Source organism: Vulpes lagopus, chromosome 3 (assembly GCF_018345385.1).
Source record: "Vulpes lagopus strain Blue_001 chromosome 3, ASM1834538v1, whole genome shotgun sequence".
NCBI lineage: Eukaryota > Metazoa > Chordata > Mammalia > Carnivora > Canidae > Vulpes > Vulpes lagopus.
In genome coordinates this window covers 76,985,048-77,005,336 of record NC_054826.1, presented here as the reverse complement: position 1 = coordinate 77,005,336, position 20,289 = coordinate 76,985,048, and the positions used below count along the sequence as shown (strand labels likewise).

Here is a 20,289-nt window from a genome sequence, read left to right as displayed (position 1 = left end):
TAGGTTGGTTTCTTCCTTTCTATCAGAGGCCCCTTCCATATTAAATTACTTCAGTGTTAAGCTGATAGCCATAGTAATATCTGGCCCCACAATTCCTCATCCTCTTTAACTATAATGCCAATTTCTCTTAACTATGGCTGGCCATCTCAGCAGATTTCCATAAACTTCCAGGATCTCAGACCTTCTAAGAGCAATCTCCATCTCTTCCACCTCTTCCACTTTACCCTATAAGTAAACTTTTTCTAGCCTCTTAATTATATTAAAGTTCCAGATTCTTCTGTGCTCCAACAGTCATTTTACCTGGACTTCTTACTTAGTGGGAACTGTATGTCTCCAAAGTTTGGTTCCGGGGACATGGAAGAAGCCAGAAGTATCTCCCTCAATTACCCCTTAAAACCAAGCCAACTTGAAATCCTTACATCAAAGTTGTAGGGTTTACTGCAGGCAAAAGACTAATGTGGCATGTATTCATTTTCTAATTCCAGTGTTGAGTATCTGCTTCTTTGTGTTTGAAATAATTATTTTGGGTAAACATTAACCTGTGGCAAGATTTTTTTTTTCATACTTGTAAACTGGTTCTTTAGGCCTAGAGAGGTCAACTGTATACTGGTCCATAGTTTTATAGCCAACAAGCCTCAGAGGGAAAGGAAATAAGGAAACTATGTGACAGCAATTAAAGATAAATTTCTCTTTCAGGGCCCATTATGTTGTAACTGACCTTACCTCTAGGACCTTAGAATTCCAGGCAAAAATTCAAATGGAAACAAACTCTTATTTACTAAGCAGAAACTATCTTTATCCAGAAGTTAAGTACAGAACACCTACAAAAGTATCAGATAAGAAAATAAAACACTTTTTTCCTGAGCACAAAAGTCATGGTCATTTTTTGAAGTGACCATTTCCTTCTGTAAGGTGATAACAGAAGAGAGAGGTTGGGCAAGTAGAAAGAAATCCAAGTTGAACTCACAGCTTCAGTCTGTTCCTTGGGATGACTGTACTATTCAGCTCAGTTGGCCTCAATTCTTCACCTTTGGTCATGTAGCTTCTCTTTCTCTTGTATAGGATTGATAAATAATTATATTAAACAATTACGTCACTTTTAAAGCACTGTTTAGTATTTGCTCCCCAGAGGACTTCCAGGGAAGAATAGTAGAGTAGGAGGACCCTAAGCTCACCTCACTCCACAGATACAATTAGATAACACTCACATAATCAGTGTAAATAACTCAGAAAACAGTCCAAAGACTGGCAAATAAATACCACAACCAAATGTAGAGAAAAGGCTACATGGGAGAAGGTAGGAAGGGCAGAGACATAGTGGGAAGCTAAAGGTACTGTCACTGCCCGCAGGAGAGCTACAGATGTGGAGAGGGAAGAGAACTAGACCCTCACATTGGGGAGCCTGCAACTGGAAGAGAGAGAACTATAGCACTTGGCTTTGTAAGCCAGAAGGGCCAAATTTCATGAATTCTTACAACTAGCAGGACTAAAAGCCTGTAAATTTAAAAATCAGTAGGTTCAGTTCTGGGAGAGCCAGGAGGGCAAGGGGAAACTGAGTTCTGTCCTTAAAGAGCACAACAAACAGCCCATGGAGATACAGCATAGAAGCAGCAGTTTGAAAAGTGCTCCAAGCATATAGAAGGGAGAGTTATCTACTAATTGCTATGTTCCAGAGAGACAGATTTCACTGGAAGACTCCTCCAGAAACTAAAGGTCTAGCAGGTGTCATTTCCCTTTCCTACTCCAGCATCAACACATTGCTACATATGGGAACCAGCACAGGCCTAGTATTCACTACCTAACTTGCTTACACTATGCCTTGCCCCCTCCAGACTGGCCTGTCTCAGTCCTGGGGCTTGTGAGCCCCATTTCCTAAAAGACCAATGTAAAACCTGCCAATGCCATGTCTCCAGACAGCATGCTTTGCAAGACCTCCATCAGGCTATAGCAGAAGCAGCAAGTCATCTCCTGCAAAGATGCACACACTTTGTTAAAACTGTGTGCTATGCCCACATGCATTTATGTGGATCAGGCCCTGGCTGGCCCTGGCTTTGGCAGCAGTGGCATGTCCCCTGTGGAAGAGGAGGACCAGCATGCAAAACTTATGAGTACTACACTCACCCTACCCCTGTACCTTTTGCAGAATTATCTCAGCTGCCCTCAACAGCAACTGTATCCTCTCTGGAAAAAGGCAAATACGCCCTTGTTAAAAATGTACAGCCCATCCACTCCTTTCAAGAATAGCAGATAGCTGACTTTAGTAACAGAGAAACAGATACAGAAAGTTCGATAAAATCAGAAGACAGAGGAATATGTTCCAAATGAAAGAACAGGAAAAAAAAACACACACACAGAAAGAGACCTAAGCTAAATGGTGGTGAGTAATATGCCTGATAGAGAATTTAAAGTAATGATCATAAAGACACATAAAGACTTAAGAAGAGTGGAGAATCTCTATGAGATCCTTTACAAAGAGACAGAAAACATTTAAAAAATCAGAGATTAAGAACATGATAAATGAAATTAAAAATGCACTCAATGGAATAATTAGTAGGCTAGAGGAAACAGAAGGATGAATTAGTGACCTGGAGGACAGAGTAATGGGAACTAATCAAGCTGAGCAGGTGAGAGAAAAATAATTATGCAAAATGAGAATAGACTTAGGGAACTCCGTGGCTCTATCAAGCATAATAACATTCACATTATAGGGATCTCAGAAAAAAAAGATAAAAGGAAGCAGAAAATTAATTTAAAAGATATAACAGCTGAAAACTTCCGTAATCTGGGGAAAGAAACAGATATCTAGATCCAGAAAGCACAGGAACCCCCCAACAAAGTCAACCCAAGGAGGTCCACACTGAGTCACAAAGTAAATAAGATGGTAAAAAGTAGTGATAACAAGAGAATTTTAAAAGCAGCAAGAGAAAAGAAAATAGCTACACACAAGGGAAACCCCATAATGCTATCAGTGGATTTTTTAGCAGAAATTCCACAGGCTAGAAGAGAGTGGCGTGATCCGTTCAAAGTACTGAGTGGCAAAAATCTACAGCCAAGAATATCTTGTCCAGAAAGGCTATCATTCAGAACAGAAAGAGAGATAAAGAGTTTCTCAGACACCTAAAAGCTAAACCAACTTCATGACCACTAACCCAGCCCTAGAAGAAATATGAAAGAGGACTCTGGGAGTCAAAAAGAAGACCATAAGTAAAGAGTAAGAAAAGTAAAAAGTACAAAAGCAGTAAAAATAAGTATATCTGTAAAAATCAGACAAGGGACTTGCAAACTAAAAGGGTGTAAAGTATGACACCATATACCTAAAACATGGGGGGAGAGAAGTAAAGAATGGATTCAAACTTAAGTGACCATCAACTTAACATAAGACTGCTAGATGCAGAAATGTTATATACAAACCTAATGGTAACCACAAATCAAATGCAGTAATAGATATGCAAAAATCAAAGAGAAAGGAATACAACAAGTACATCACTAAAGAAAGCCAACTCATGGTGAGAGAAGAGTTCAAGAGAAGAAAGTAACAGAGAAGACCTAATATTTGCTGCCAAAACTAGGCCTCTGGGTGATTGGCCTTGGGGAGGCTTACCCCTCAGTAACTCTGGGATGGTTTGCCTTGTTCATCCTTGACGGGAACCTGTGACTAAATTCTACAAGTATTGGGAAAATGGGAAAAAAGGGGGAATGGGTAGAATTACTAAGTGTTAAAATTGAAAGGGCTTCTAGAATTAACCCAATTCAGAACTTCCTGCCCCAATTTTACAATTAAAAAACTAAATGAAATTGATGTGATGCTTCATGACATACAGTCTCTAATAGAAAAAGTGGTTTGAAGACCCAATATGGCATGCTTTCTCAGGGAAGAGAAGATCCATTAGTGTTCTTTACACATCTGTTATTTTTCTTAATTGGAAATGAAGCCAGGAAGGGGATTTACTAGGATATGGAGAAGGAAAACAGTATTTGTTCTCCTTCATTTTTTAAAATCTATTTAGTATTTATCAAGTATATGGATATGGAGGAATAACTAAAACTAAGGATTAAGATGGATGAGATACTGTTTGGGGCACCTGGATGGCTCACTGGTTAAGTGGCCAGCTCTTGATTTCAGCTCAGGTCATGATCTCAGGGTCCTGGAACTGAGCCCAGAGTCAGGCTCTATGCTCAGTGGGGGAGTCTGCCTGAGGCTTCTCTTTATCCCTCTGTCTCTCTGTCTGTCTGTCTCTCTCTCTCTCTTTCTCTGTCTCTCAAATAAATAAATAAATATTTAAGAAAAAAAAAAGATGGATGAGACATTGGTAGATCTCAAATCTAGAATATTTTCCAATCATGATCCAGAAGACTCCAACAAATAAAACCTTCTGATGTCTTATAGAGAAAAACTGTGAAAGCTCAGCTCAGTGGCAGCAGGGACATTTACTCAGTTTTTCAGAAACAAATTCTTTTTTAAAAAATACTTTATTCATTTATTAGTGAGAGACAGAGAGAGAGAGAGAGAGAGAGAGAGAGAGAGAGAGAGGCAGAGGAAGAAGGAGGCTCCCTGTGAGGAGCCTGAGGCACGACTTAATCCCAGGACCCTAGGATCATGACCTGAGCCGAAAGCAGACACTCAACCACTGAGCCACCCAGGTATCCCACAGAAACAAATTCTTATAGCACAGTCTCAGAGGTACCAAGACTCATGGGATGGGGCTGCAAGTTCTATCAAGAGACCCAAGGTCAAAGACTGGTAGTTTGAGATTGGCTTAGGAAAAGGGAGACTTGCCAGAATCAAAGGTATACTCATGCCAAGTGGAAATAATAAGTGAGTGAGTTTTCCAATTCACTGGGAGGGCCCTATGGTGGGTGTGCAGCCTACTTAAAAAAGTATTGAACTTTGTAGCCAGTTCACTGAGAAAGTAGGGGAATACACCAGACAGATGCTTATATGTAGATAAAGCACACCATGTATCACCTTACTGAGTATAGGAGATCTTGGGTCAAGTGCCAGCTCTGGAACTGAACTATAGCCGAGGCCCATCTATCTGTGACAGAGCAAGTATAATTTAAAAAGCTCAAAAAGTAGAAGTAAATTACCAGATATGAAATTTTAGAAAAATATAAAGAACATATGTAGCACCTTAAAATTTTTATTATATGTATACAGAATTAGGATTTCTATGGAAATGTCTGGAAAATATTTGTGGACAATCTTCTCATGAGACTCAAGAAACTCTTTTGACTTGAGAGTTGCAATCGGAGTAAAGAAAAAAAGCAGATATGGAACTGGTGGCTTCTTTTTAGAGAACTAGTTAGCTGTGTGTGTGTGTGCTGCTGAGTGGGGCCAGTGGTAAATAAATACAAGAAAGGAACAAAGCAATAGAGACAACTAACATAATAAAAAAGTCTACCTTGCATTTCCATCTAGAGGTGGAAAGAATACCTCCTATAAAATAGGAGTTAATAAAAAATATTATCAGTAGCAACTTATCATAATAATCAAAAACTAGGGGGGAAAACATACAATGGGTTACAACCAGGAGAATGAAAACTACATGCCAAATATGAAAGAATGTGTCAGAAGCATAATACTGACTAAGTGAAACCAGATACAAAAAAGCACACACAGTGCATTTATGAAAAGCTCAATAATAGACAAAACAAACCTATTTTAGTCTGAAGAATAGTTATTCTTATTGAGTAGTGACTGGAAGGAAATACAAAGGGGTGTCTGGAAGGCTGATAATGTTGTTTCTTAATCTAGGTCTTAGTTACATACTTTATGAGAATTCATCCAGCTGTACATTTAGGATATATGGACTATTACATATTTTTTCTATTTCAATTAAAAATACTAAAGCGGTGTTTCCCACCTGTGTTCCATAGGATTCTTGCTTAAAAAAAGTGTTATGATGGCATTCCTGCATAAAAGAGTTTGGTTTTCCATACATTTGGGAAATGCTGAGAAAAACTTAGCTAAATATATTTCTATAGGAGGTCTTCATCAATGACATCAACCCTCCCTGCACGGCCTTGGATCCATTCATGCTGCTCCCATTCAAGCTTTTCTGGGGTTTCCTCTGGCCCTTAAATTTTAATCCCAACAGAAACTGCATAAAAGGATGTGGATTGGAACACAAATCCCACACAGTTTACCCCTTGAGTGGAACAAAACACTTTGAGCACACACTCACTCTTATCAATCAGTTTGGATCAGTAGCCCCACCTTATCGTGGAAGAGCACACATTTAAAATAAGGCACTGCCTGCTCGTTTGAATGCATGTCTCTATTCGATGCTCTTGCTCTGTAATCCCAGATCAGTAAACTGGCACATTTCATGAAATTTCCCGATCGGGTATAGTGAAGAAATACGGGAAAGCAGATTTTCAAATAGTTTTGTGCAACTGTGATTTCAGAATGCTCAAGTAATCTCAGCATTCTCATGGGTTTCTAGCTCACAAATCTGAGTTTCTCCCGAATACTTGAAACCTATCAAAGTTGACTCTTACAATCACCTCATTTTTCTAGTCACTTATGTCAAAACAAATCAGTGCTTCTTTATAGCTAGCATTTTGCTTGTTCACAATGCATTCATTGATTCAGGCTCTTGCCTCTTTCTTCTCAAACTCTTTGTCACTCTTGTTACCATGAGTGAGGTTGTGGAATTTGAAGGCTGTCTCTATGCACAAAGAAATAACAAGGAGTGTTCTGTGTTGTTAACTTTAGGTCATTTTCCACAACTTTAGTTATTTATTTAACTTGATTTAATCAGGCAGCTGGTTTACCTTTGGTTATTCATTTCTGCCAAGTTCTAAAGTAAAAAAAAAAAGAAAAAGAAAATCCCCTAAATTTAATTAATTGCCTTTTTCTTGGAGAGGGGAGAAGGATCAATCTCAAAATGACAAACAGTTTGCCTCAAGTTCATCATCTTTCTTCCCGGCATCTGAGCATCAGGTCTTTTCATTCCTTTTGCTATGATCCTAATCAGATATACCACCCACTGATCTTTAATTATAAAATGAGAGTTAGGGAAACTAGACAGTATTTCAAGCCAAGGTCTTAAGCCAAGGAATTCATAATAACAGGGATCCTAATTACGTTATATTGATTTCCAAGAGGAGAATCAAATTATCTATTTCAAAGAAAATTTAGAACAAACATTAATATAGTGATACTCGATTTGGTGAGAAACCATTTGAATTGGAAAATAGGACTTCAATGTTTCAAAATATACTAAGAAAACCATACTGTAAACACCAAACGATATCATACTCCATGGAAAAACAGTAAGCATGATTACCTTTGAGACTACAAAAGCCATAGAAATAGAGAATAAAATTAAGAGAAAGTGTTACAAATGTAACTGCCACAGCCATGGTCATGTAATCCTGAAGCAAAGTTGAAAATAATAATGAAATGACTGCTGGATTTGGTTTAGGCCCAAGATGTAGTGAGCAATCTCACAGATATTTTAAATATATTTGTTCCAACGCAAGGAAAAGCATTACCCAAAGAGCTACACGGAAAACAAGTTTACTTAAGAGCAAAAACACAAAGTTTTCATCAGAAAGAATTCCTGATACTAGGAAAAAGAATAATAAATTTCATAATTGGCTAACTCATGTTCATAAAACCAACAATAATGGCAACTACCTCATTTAAGTCCTGCCGAGTCTCAAAAACATCCTTTGACCAAATGGCAGCCCTCTGATCGATTCTGTAAAATACAAAGAAAAGTTATTTACATTTAAAAGAAATCTTTCAACACTGCACATTTGAAGCTGCCAGCTACAGATCTGGCTGTACCTTTGTTCGAGCCCCTCACTGGTGTCCCACTGCCCACAGAATAAACTCTCTCCTTATAATAGCCTGCAACACATTACGGTGTTTGAATTCTGCTAGCGTGCCTTCCCAACGTTCACACACTCTCCTACACTCCAGCCTCTCCGGTCTTCTCTTGGTTTCCTGAACACAAAGGACTGATGCCCTGTTGAAATCATCATAATTACTGTCCCAGACCGCTCTCCCCCAGATCTTCACAAAACTAATTCTTACAGCATATAAGCCTCAGAGCAGCTGTGATGTCACCTCCCAACAAGGCCTTCCTGATGCCCCTACCTTAGTAGCCCTCTCCACACTCTCTATCACACTGTCCTTAGATTTTCTTCTTAGCACTTATCACTATCTGAAATTAATCTGTTTATTTCCATTTCCTCATTAAAATGTAAGCTCAAAAAAAGAGTAATTATGTCCATTTTCTACACTGCTCAATCATCAGGAGCTAATACAAATTTAACATTTTTTCATTAATTCAAAAAAATTTTCTGCATGTGATCTGATAGATTTCTTATAGTCAGTACAGAAAGATACCATTTCTTCACTGAAGATAGTTGGAAATTCCATCCTATCTTGTAACTAACACAATAAATATATTAATTTGTAGGTGACACGATGAAGCTGTGTTTTGCTACTATATAGTTCCTAATAAAAGAAAATGATCAAAATAAGGCAAATCTACTCTGAATCAATTTTTTAAATTTAAATACAAAAAAGCAAAACTTCACTACAGGCAGATGCTGAGCTCAAAATCATGATATGTCAAATGTTATGATCTAATAGGATCCATTATGTAACATCCAAGTTTTTCTGCAGTAGTTTGCATGCTATTATATAATAAGCATATCAAATTATAGTTATTATCCTTATAAAAAGGACTGCTTTCTTAATAAAAGCTTTAGTCACCATTAAGTCATTTATAAAAAGATTTATTTGGGGACATAACTATTTACAGTTATTATTCAGCTTCAATTTGAGTCCTGAAAAAGTATATATGTCTTCTAAAGGGTCAACAAGATTAATGATTTCTTTAAGTCATGATGCACATTTAGAAATGTCACAAGCATAACTTCTTCAAAATATTCTTATGAATGCAAAATTTGTTTAGTCCAAGGGCATTGCTAACTGTGCAAACAATTTACTTCCAATGAGAAAAGTAAGGAGATGGTAAAACAAAATTCTCTAGGATGCACTGATGTCTACTACATCTGCACAAACCAGCATGTCTCTCCTGAGTATGAGAGGTTGAGGGTCCAACAGTGAGTTCAGGGAGCGATCATTCAAACGGGAAAAGAAAGTGAGGAAGAAGACAACGGGCACACTCATCCTATCCCCATCAATTCCCTGAGTCGCAAACATAGTAATATCAGGGCTTCAGAAAATACTAAATTATTCTATCCCACAAATAGGCAAAACCCTCTTAGGAGGAGGAGTTCATGTGTCCAATCCAGTAACATCTAAAATTTTGAATGATTCATAATTTCTTTGTAATATATACTGGTTCTCAAACTGTGTTTCTACAGAATTATGGTAGCACCAGAAGAATGGAAGAGTGATATTCTTTAGTGGAAAAAATATTTACCAGTCTATAGTTTAACCATAAATTTTTCTAGGGCTTTAGTGCTAGCAGATGGTAAAACAAATACACAGGTAGCAAACATTAATGGAAAAAAGCAGAAGTAGACTTTGTTGAAAATATGTATTATTGAGATGCAGAGAACAGCCTACTTATAATAAACTCACATGATCTTCCAGGAAAACTACTTATAATCTCCAAATAAATCTTCAGAGCAAGTTTAAGAATTGTGGTCTAACCATCAAAGTTACATTAATTTAATAACCATCTGAATGTCTCCTATGTGCCTGGTATAGTGTTGGGGAGATAAAAAGCAGACTCTAGGCTTTTAGGAGACTTAACAATTCAGTGGAATCTGAAGCAGAGGATAAAACTAACACCCAATCTTAGGGCTAATTTCAGTGAGTCAAAGATCAGGGCTGATATTAGAATGGTAGAAAGGAACTGGGGAATTAGAAACAGAGAGAAAGAGAGCATGAGACAAGGGGATGGCAGAGGGAGAAGGAAAAGCTCTCTTTCTCTCTCTCAAAGAAATAAATAAAATCTTAAAAAATAATCAAGAGGTCCTGGGTATGTATGGAAAGTATGGAATAAAAGAGATGGGATAATCACACTATTTCAAAGTTTTGAGACCATGTGACTAGAAAGATGACAGGTGGTTTTTCTAATGGAGGTAGAAAAATATGTAATTTTGGTGGGGAGAGCAGGCAGTTGGCAGAAAGAGAGGCAATTCATAAGTTTAGATTTAGATATTTGCAGCTTGAAGCAAGGCTGAGATAGGAAAGTAAAAATACCTGAGCACGGCTCACCCTATAATTGCTACTCTATTGTGTGTTCAGTAGAGGGATATTGTGGTAATGGTAACTGTGATATGCAATGGTCACAGGTTCAGCACTGATTTTTTTTCCCTGCTGTGTGGCCAGAGCCTAGCATGGTTCCTGGACTATGGCACATATTCAGTGCAAGCCTTTGGATGGGTAAATGAAGAAACAAGGAACCAGATCTAATATGATTTCTTGATCTACTACTTACTTGATGTGTGTGCCCACAGGTAAGATAGCAACTTCTCTAAGGCTCAGTTTCCTTGTCTGTAAAGTGAGGATAACAACAGCTATCTCATAGAATAATTCATGACTGCTAGCTGTATTTTTTTTTTTTTTTTTTTTTTTTGCTAGCTGTATTTTTAAAAAAGATTTTACCGGGATCCCTGGGTGGCGCAACGGTTTGGCGCCTGCCTTTGGCCCAGGGCGCGATCCTGGAGACCCGGGATCGAATCCCACATCGGGCTCCCGGTGCATGGAGCCTGCTTCTCCCTCTGCCTGTGTCTCTGCCTCTCTCTCTCTGTCTGTGACTATCATAAATAAAAATAAAAAAAAATTAAAAAAAAAAGATTTTACCTACTTATTCATGAGAGAAACAGAAAGAGAGGCAGAGATGTAGGCAGAGGGAGAAGCAGACCCCCTGTGGGGAGCCTGATGTGGGACTCAATCCCAGGACCCTCGGATCATGACCTGAGCCAAAGGCAGAGGCTCAACCACTGAGCCACCCAGACACCCCAACTGCTAGCTGTATTAAAAATAGCACAGGGATTCTAGAATGATATATGAAAATACCATTACAGAATTATAAATGATGATAATTCATGATATACTTTATTAACAATGATCAAAGTCTTGTGAATGAGAAAGCTGAAAAAGACAAAACCTGGGACTTCCTACTCAGGGCCACTGGGCAGTCTCTGAAACTGGCCAGTTAGTAGACAGAAGAAAGTACAGATCTATCACTAAGGAGGTAAGAAGCTAACTAGAATATCATTCTAAATAACAAAGAGAAAGAGGTTATGAGAAAAATGTCAAGGACCACTAACAGTTTACCAGCCCTTACTATACCAGGCTGGGAATGCCAGGTACTGAGATTATTTCATTTAATCCTCATAGTAACTATCGGAGATTAGCATTAGTATACCCATTTGACTTAACAGAAAACAGGGCAGTTATATAACTTTATTCATTCATTAAATTAATATTTATGAACCACTAACTATCTGCCAGGGACTATTACAGATTTTTGGAATAAAACAGTCAATAAAACAAAGTCTCTGCCCTTATGGAACTTACAATTTTCATATGAGGAGAGAAGACCCAAAGAAATAAGCCAGTGATTTATGGTGTACCAGATGCTAAATACAATGGAGAACAAGAGAGCAAAGCAAGGAGAACAAGACATGCAAGTGCACTGCCCAAGCTCACAATGCTAGAAAATCTCAATTATCTGGAGATCATGAGAAGGAAAATAGAGAAACAAAAAGACAGTGGATTGAACAAGATAAAGGTTATGGACAGAAGAGGAAAAAGAAATGAAGCTTCTCACTAGAGTACTTTAGCAATGAAAAGAAAACTGGAACAGTATCTGGGTGTCTCAAATTCCCTTTTGTAAAAGATCTTTAAAGATACTGCTCGAACCACTTATAATCCTGGCCTAAATATTAATGCTGGGTCACACTGAAACATTCCCTCCAATTTTCTTGCTTCCTTTCAACCAAAATAACAATAGGAAAGGAACCAGGCACATCTCTACTATGAGTAGGCCTGTCAGAGCCCTCTGTCAGCTCCAAAACACACCCCTCCCCTCTGGTACAGACAACAGGAAATGCAGACTCTGCTCCACAGAGTCTGATTATGGCTCTCAGAACTAATGGGAGTGTCATGCTTCTGAACATCACTCCATCACCATCGCTGTCATCACCACCACCATCACTGTCATCACCACCACCATCACCACCATCATCATCACCATGACCACTACTATATACTGCCACCACTACTACTATCACTGCCACTGCCATCACCGCCACCACCACCATCACCACCATCACCATAGTTGTCACCACCACTGTCATCATCACCATCACCATCACCACCACCACCGTGATCACTACTATATCTGCCACCGCCACTGCTGTCATTGTCACTATCATCACCACCACCATTGCTACCACCACCATTGTCATCACCACCACTGTCATCACTGCCACTGTAGCCATCACTATTATTGTCATCACCACAACCACCAACACTGCCATATCATTACCACCACCACTACCACTACCAACATCACCACCATGATATAATTCAAATTAAAAGCAATTATAACAGAGAAATAGAAAACTTAGTTTTGTACTGATATTAGAAGAGCTTCTTCCCAGATTTGGTGACTGCAAAGTTGTAGCCAACCCATTAAAGTGCAACTTTTCTAAAATTTTTGGTGATCCTATATTTCTGGGACTCTAAAGCATGTGCTGAGCCAATCTATAGTGTCATCTTGCAGTGGCCTTCCCTTGGAAGGTATATTGGAATTCAAAATAGCAAAATGAACAAAGCATTAAGATATTTTTCATAGCCTAAGGATAGTATCAAATCATAGTGTAATAATTTGTGAAGAAGCAATATTTTAGCATAGAAATTTTAAATTTATATCAAAATTTCAATTATCTATAATTAAATTAAAAGATGAATGTGTTCCCTATCTCAGTGAAATACTTCTCCTTCTATCCAATTGCTCATGGAAGACATCTGACAGTTATTCTGACACTTTCCTCTCCCTTAAGTCCAATTAACATTGTATTATGAGGTCTTAAATTTCTTATTTCAAATAGCTTTTGTGTCTGTCCTCTTCCCTCCACCTCCACCACTACCACCTCAAGCCAAACCACTATAATCTGTCTTTTGGACTATCTCCATGGTCTCCCTACTCCCCCTCTACCCTCTCAAACCATTTTCCACAAAACTATCTGTCCTTACCCTTTTGCACACAGCACTTAGTGACCAAAATTCTTATAGTATTCTAGGATATCCTCGAGGATTTAGCACCTGTCCACCTCTTCAACCTCAATTCATACCATTCTCCCTCTCTGCTTCTAGTGCACTAATATTCTTACAGTTTCTTATATGCACCATGCTTGTTTCCACCTCAGGCCTTTGTATGTGTTGTTCCTGAGCCCATAATGCTGTTCCCTCTCCACTCTCTCTCCTAATTAACACATTCATCCTGTAGATATCCGGTAGCTCACAATCAGGTCTCTCTTTTATATGTTCTTGTTGTATCGCTCCTCATTTGCTCCATAGTCTTGAACTGTGTATTTGCATAATTATCTAATTGTCTCTCACTCATGATGCTATATACTCTATGATTTTATGAGTCTTGCTTATTATTTTATCTCCAGGGATAATGATGAAATTTGGCACATAGTAGGTACTCATATATTTGTTAATAAAGTATTCATCCTGGGGCACCTGGGTAGCATAGTCAGTTAAGCAACTGACTCTTGACTTTGGCTCAGGTCATGATCTCAGGGTCATAAGATTGAGCCCTGCACTGGGCTCCGTGCTCAGGGCTGAGTCTGCTTGAGATTCTCTCTCCCTCTCCCTCTCCCTCTGCCCCTTCTGCTGCTTCTTCTCTCTCTCTCTCTCTCTCTCTGTCACATTCTAGAATAAATAAATAAATAAATAAATAAATAAATAAATAAATCTTTCAAAAAATAAATATTCATCCCAGGGTTGTAGAGAGCTGCCAATCTGACATATTCCCAAGTGTATATACCATGATTATGATAAAACTCATGCTCTCTCCTCCATCTAGAGCATGCTAACAGGACTGGCAGGATGGGATGACTCTCATTCCCACAAGCAGATACATTTCTTTCCTCAGACGACCTGCTAAAGATAAGCAAGTGGTGTTCTAATCCACATTTAGAAAACCTGGACAAAAAGAGTAAAAGGACAGCAGCCAGTACACTTTTCAAGAGTGCATGATATAGAACCAGAACCTTAAGGCTGAGCCAAGCTGAACCTTGAATCACTCGTAAGAGTTCAAGATATTCCACTGCATTAAATTGAGCTGCTATCTAGAAAGCAACATGGGATACACTAATGTATACCCGGATGACTGCTGCTGACTGTATGACTGTTGTTTCCTGAAATCTTTTGAAAACAAAAGGTATATCCCAAGAGGACAACCATCTGAGCAAAACATTCTTTATGTACAAACAATAGCTCTATATGCAGACACAGACAAGATGCCAATAAACTCCAGTAATATTATTAGCAACAATAACAACCGTCAAAACCAGTAATTAAAAAATTCTTTCTCTGGGGAGTCCGAGCTATATTAAAAGCATTCTTTTATTCTCTAAAGAAAAAGCATTTTTTCTTTTAATCAGATTTCTGTGGACTGAGGAATACTGGGCAGCCACCTTCAAAAATAAAGAAATTAAGGCACTGAATTTGAAATGACCACCAAAGAGACTGCTGACAGAAAACAGAACTAGAGGTCAATAGACGTTCATGACTTTTCAACTCATATATGTACATGTCCAGGTCAATGAACTCCCATAGAGGGAGAAGAAAGATATGGCTAGAGGCAGCATGCTAATCTCTAATAATAATAATAATATGCCCTGACAGTAATATTAGAACCCAAGCTTTGCCCCCTCTATACTTCTCTGAAGATTACAATCAATCAGTGTTATTAAAAACAGATTCCTGGGCCATAGTTACTGAATCTGTATTTCCAAAGGAGTGCATTGGTAACATGTATTTTACAAGTGGTCCAGGGGATTCCTAATTGGGAAATATTTCCTAAAGGTCCAGGTTCAGTAATCCAGGAGGATATCAGATGAGGGACTTCTGTGAGTGCAGAAGTGCGGTAAGTGTTTCTGACCTGGCCTCCTAGGGGACACACTGCAGAAGCAGGAAGTGTTATGTCCCTGGTGACACTATGAGAAATACTGAATACAAGGCGCTGAGCTGCACTGGATTAGATACTGCTCCTCACCTTGGTGGGCTGGAACAGAGCCCAGAAACAGCCAGAACCATACCAATGCCCAGAGAATGCGTGGGCAGTAAGACACATGAAGCCAGTGTCAGGACTCAGAGGAGAAAGGAGATAGAATTTCCATGAGTGTGGTTTAATAATACCTCATGAATCAGAAAGAAGAGTTTGGGAAAAGATGTTGAGGACAGGGAATCCATTGGGAGCAGAAGTTCTAATACATTATTATTAATAATGATAGTAGCACTTGGTTTGCTGAGCTGGATACAAAGCACTTCCTTGCAACACCTCATTTTCTATTCGCTTAATAAGTAATTATGAGACAACTGCTTCCTGTGCCAGGCAGTGGTCAGCCGAGGAGTCGCAGTGGCCATGACAGATGCTTCAGCTCCATGGACAGTTCTGCTCGTTCAAATTATCCCCCTCTTAGCGCCTGCCAAGTCGCTTCACTTTTCTGCCTCAAGGATTTTGTGAGGCAGAGCTCCTTCCCTCAGCCTGGAAGTGTGGGGGGAGTACCTCCTCTGGGGACAACCCTCAGCCAACAAAGAGGGGAATGTGTGAATAAACACTGTTGCCTCCCAACTTTCATAGGGATATATTTGAGAAATTTTTACAAGTTTCCTCAGAGAGTCATCAGGGACTGATCTCCAGTTGACATAAGTGGTAACCTCAATTATGCACCTGCCTTCAGCTCTTCCTCCTCCCCTATTTCCTGCTTCCTGGGATCACCTCTTTGTACCTAAGGCTTTCTATGAGGCTCTGCTTTCTGGAGGAATCTAACATGAGGAAGTGAGCAACATTACAAAGTAAACACAATACCTATCTTTCTGAGTCAGGGACAGGAAAATAAGCATGCAAATGAAGGTTTAGTATAGGGACAGATGAAGTGAAAGGGACAGAAGATCACAAATAATGGTGGAGGAGAGTGGCTAATTTGAATGAAAGGTAAATATTTAATGAATATTAAATCCTCATTCCACTGGGCACTGTGATATTACATCTGATTTTTGGCTTTCCAACATTCTAGCTTTTAAATTATGAATCAGGATAGCTCTAGGAATGAAAGAACTTAAGAAAAGGCACAGAAGACTTAAGTAAGTGTTAATATTAAACAAGCCTAAATCCTACCTGTTCCCTAATATAGGGAACATATTTTTCTCTTCCATAAAGAAGATATGAACCTCTAATTTCCACCTCTCCTCTTCCCTTTCCATCCTCACTACCACCATCACCTCCCACACGGAAGATGCATTACCTCCTCTATGTCTCTCTGCTTCCCCACAACACACACCACCTAGAGTGGTCTTTTAAAGATGCAAATCTGAGCATGTTTTTCTCCTGTTGATATCATCCAATGGCTTCCCTTGACTCCAACAAAATCTAAGATCCCTGGCTACAAGGCTCTGTGCAATCTGGGCACTGCCAACTTTTCTGATGCCATCTAATACATTTTCTCTGCAGTTCAATTTCTCCAGCCCTTTGTCTACCTGTTGAATAAGCCAGCACCTCTATACTTGCTATTCCCAGAGTATCTATGCTACTTAGGATTCTCATTATCTTCATTTTAAACCAAACAAATGCCATGCATACCTGCAACACAATCCCATTCTTACCAATGTGATTTTGGCACAAGATAAACAGAACCTGGATTAGTGTTGGTCTGAGGGGCAAGGGTAAGTTAATGATCAGAAAGGCAAGTCAGGAGCCTGGTTCTCACATGCTTTCACATCACTCAAGATTGACTAGGCACATTTTGGCAGTTACCTTAAAGCTGGTCCTCAATTCTCTTCTATCAGTTCCAAGTTCTCTCCATGCCCCTAAATCATTCCAGCAGTATAGTGATTTTATCTTCCTAGCACTTTTTATCTCCAATCTACTTCTGACAACAACCTTCCTTTCCCTGGGAACTAGCCCTCCACATGCATATCCGAAGGGCTCTATAATGTCTGGATTTTTCAATAGGTTTAGTGAAGCCAAAGTTGTTTTCTTGTATTGGTGTTAAGTTCAAGGCTTTAAAAACCTCCTGAAATCTGGCGTTACTCCTGCTTCCACCTTCCCAGGTTTCTTCTCTTGGACCCCATTCCCTTCAAATGGGCTCTAGTATTTCCTTTGCCCCTATTATCTGCAGAGTCATACGGGTTCTCTTGATTAGAGCTCTATGCTGGGTAACCCTGAAAGGCTTGCACTGCTTAAAGGGTATAAAAAAGTGTTTCTTCTACTTTTATCCACAGAATGAAACAATCAAACAAAGAGGTGTCTAGGATACAGGTTCTGGTTTTCAGTGTCATCAGACCCTGGGAAAATCACTTTAATATTTGCTTTCTGATCCCAACTAATCCAAACCATAAAAGCTACAGATACATTGAAAGTGCTTTTTAAGTTTCTTCTAGTTAACAATAATATTTAAAAGTTTCATTCTTCTATCATACTTTCCTAATATTCCTGTTTACCTCAAATTGAGATAAAACGGTTCAAAGAAATAGAAAATAAAACTACTGGGGATCCCTGGGTGCCTCAGTGGTTTGGCACCTGCCTCTGGCCCAGGGCGTGATCCTGGAGTCCCAGGATCGAGTCCCACATCAGGCTTCCTGCATGAAGCCTGCTTCTCCTCTCTCTGTGTCTCTCATGAATAAATAAATAAAATCTTAAAAAAAAGAAAAGAAAAGAAAACTACTTAATATGATTGCAGTGACTGCAACAAATTTATTTATGGTTCTATATCCTAAACAGTGCATACTATGTTATTTCACTTATAAATAATTTTCCCAGTTACAAACAAGAGGAACCCATTGTGGAAAATTTGAGAAACAAAAAGAAGATTTTAAAAATCAGCACGCTTGGGATCCCTGAGTGGCGCAGCGGTTTGGCGCCTGCCTTTGGCCCAGGGCGTGATCCTGGAGACCCGGGATCGAATCCCACGTCAGGCTCCCGGTGCATGGAGCCTGCTTCTCCCTCTGCCTGTGTCTCTGCCTCTCTCTCTCCTTCTCTCTGTGTGTGTGACTATCATAAATAAATAAAAATTAAAAAAAAAATAAAAAATAAAAAAAATAAAAATCAGCACGCTTAATCATTTCACCTGAAAATAACTACCAATAAAATACTGATTTATGTCTTTCTAGTATATGTTCCTGTATATAACTGTTAAGCAAAAATAAGATCACCTTGTAATTCTGTTATATAATTGCTTTTTTCTTCATGTATAAATAAATCACGAACATGTATCCATATTAATAAAGACTTATAAAGCAGTTTTAAAAATCCACCATGAAGACTGATGTTTCTCAAGAGGGTGGTGGTATGCCCTCTAGAAAGCATTTAGGAAATTTAGGGGCTATTTTTGATTGGTACAGAGGCTGGGAGAGACTACTGACATTCTGAGGGCTACAACCAAAGCTGCCAGAGTCCCTAAGATGTGCAGGGTAGTTCCACATATCAAAGAGTCGTTTCACACCTGGCATGCCTTCCAAATGTTCTCTGGGAACATTAGAGATAGAAGCAATATTCCCCTAGCACAATCTGAACTAGAAAACTGTAAGGGCTAGTGCATGAAACAGAAATATTTTTGGAGAAGGGGATTGGACTGAACGGTCTCAAACATTCCACCCAGAACCACTATCCTATGATGCTGACAAATACAGAAATCTAACCACATGACTTTCTATCTAATTCTCTCAAAATTATCAATTATCCATTTTATTCCTATCTTCTTTCATGATCAGATAACTGACAAATTCATATCCCATGTCTCTTTTCAGTTTATGATTTCAAATCCCAGGCCTAGACAGCTTTACCCTTAAGCACAAACCACGGAAACTAAAACGGAAGTACACAAAAATATTTTTAAACAATCCTTACCACAGCAGTATCTATAAATATAAATTACAGAAGTAATCAAAATACATACTAATTTGGAATTTGTTACATAAATTATGGTATATTCACATAATGGAATATCTTACAGTCATTAATGTTTTAGAATATTTTATGATATGGAAAAATACAATATTAAGTAGGACAAACAAGTTACACAGAAATGTCTAAGATTTCACATATATTAAAAAATGTATATGTATATAAAAAATTACATATATAAAATAAGTTGGTTAAAGATAAAGAAAAATTTAAAAAAAAGAAAAATACAGAGAAAGGATGAGTGGGAGCTGTGTATGTCACTATATATGATTTGAGTAGATGTGGATGTGGATGTGTTTGTGTGTGCATGTTTAGTATTAAACATTAGTCTTGAAAAAGAATAAACTTGTAAATGAATACTATGACGGAAACACTGCAGTAGCCATTGCCTCATTGGGAAGATAAAGAGTAAGTTAAAGAAAAACCTCATTCCCATGACCTCAGGAACCCTCAATGCCTAACCAGCTGGTCATTTTTAAATTAGATTTAAGTTTATATGCATACTATGTCTCCTATAATCACTATTGAAATTTGTCACCTAAATCTAGTCCAAGATAGGCCAAGAAGGTTTCTAAGATGTTGAGGTATTAAGGACAAATTTTTTCGTTCCATCTCCTAGAAATATTATTTGTAACACAAAGCTATGATACCAAAGTTTGTAAAATACGTTTCTTGTAGAAAATTGTATGTTAGAATATTCGTTATGAAAAATTAAATGTGTTCACCTTAGCCATAAATGAAGCAGAGGTTGGTGATAATTATTACCCCATTACTCTATTATTCAACTTACATATGACGATTATATAGTCAGAATGCACAATGCATTCTGGTCTAGCTTTATACCTTGGAGCCTATTTGAAGTGAATTCAATCTTAATGTATCAGGAAGCCCCTTTCCTAAACAACTTTTTATGCCACACTAAAACAATAGCAACAATATAAGGAGTACACTAGTGATGAGCACAGTGTGATATATGAAAGTACTGAATTACTATATTGTATGCCAGAAACTAATAGAACACTATATTTAACTAACTGGAATTAAACAAAAACTTAAAACAATAACAAAAATACAAAAACATACACTAAAATGGATGACCATAGTTATATTGAGGTAGTAAGATTACAAGAAATTTTTATTTCCT

General features: G+C 38.3%; 1 protein-coding gene across 6 annotated transcripts in view; it reads right to left on the bottom strand.

Moving 5' to 3' along the window:
• FAM13C (family with sequence similarity 13 member C) overlaps positions 1-20,289 on the bottom strand; it is a 146,630-nt gene that overhangs the window by 66,600 nt on the left and 59,741 nt on the right. For all 6 annotated transcript variants that reach the window (XM_041748170.1, XM_041748165.1, XM_041748166.1 and 3 more), the window contains one exon: positions 7,646-7,709. In XM_041748170.1, the coding sequence (XP_041604104.1) occupies positions 7,646-7,709 (64 nt within the window). The remainder of the gene's footprint in view (positions 1-7,645; positions 7,710-20,289) is intronic.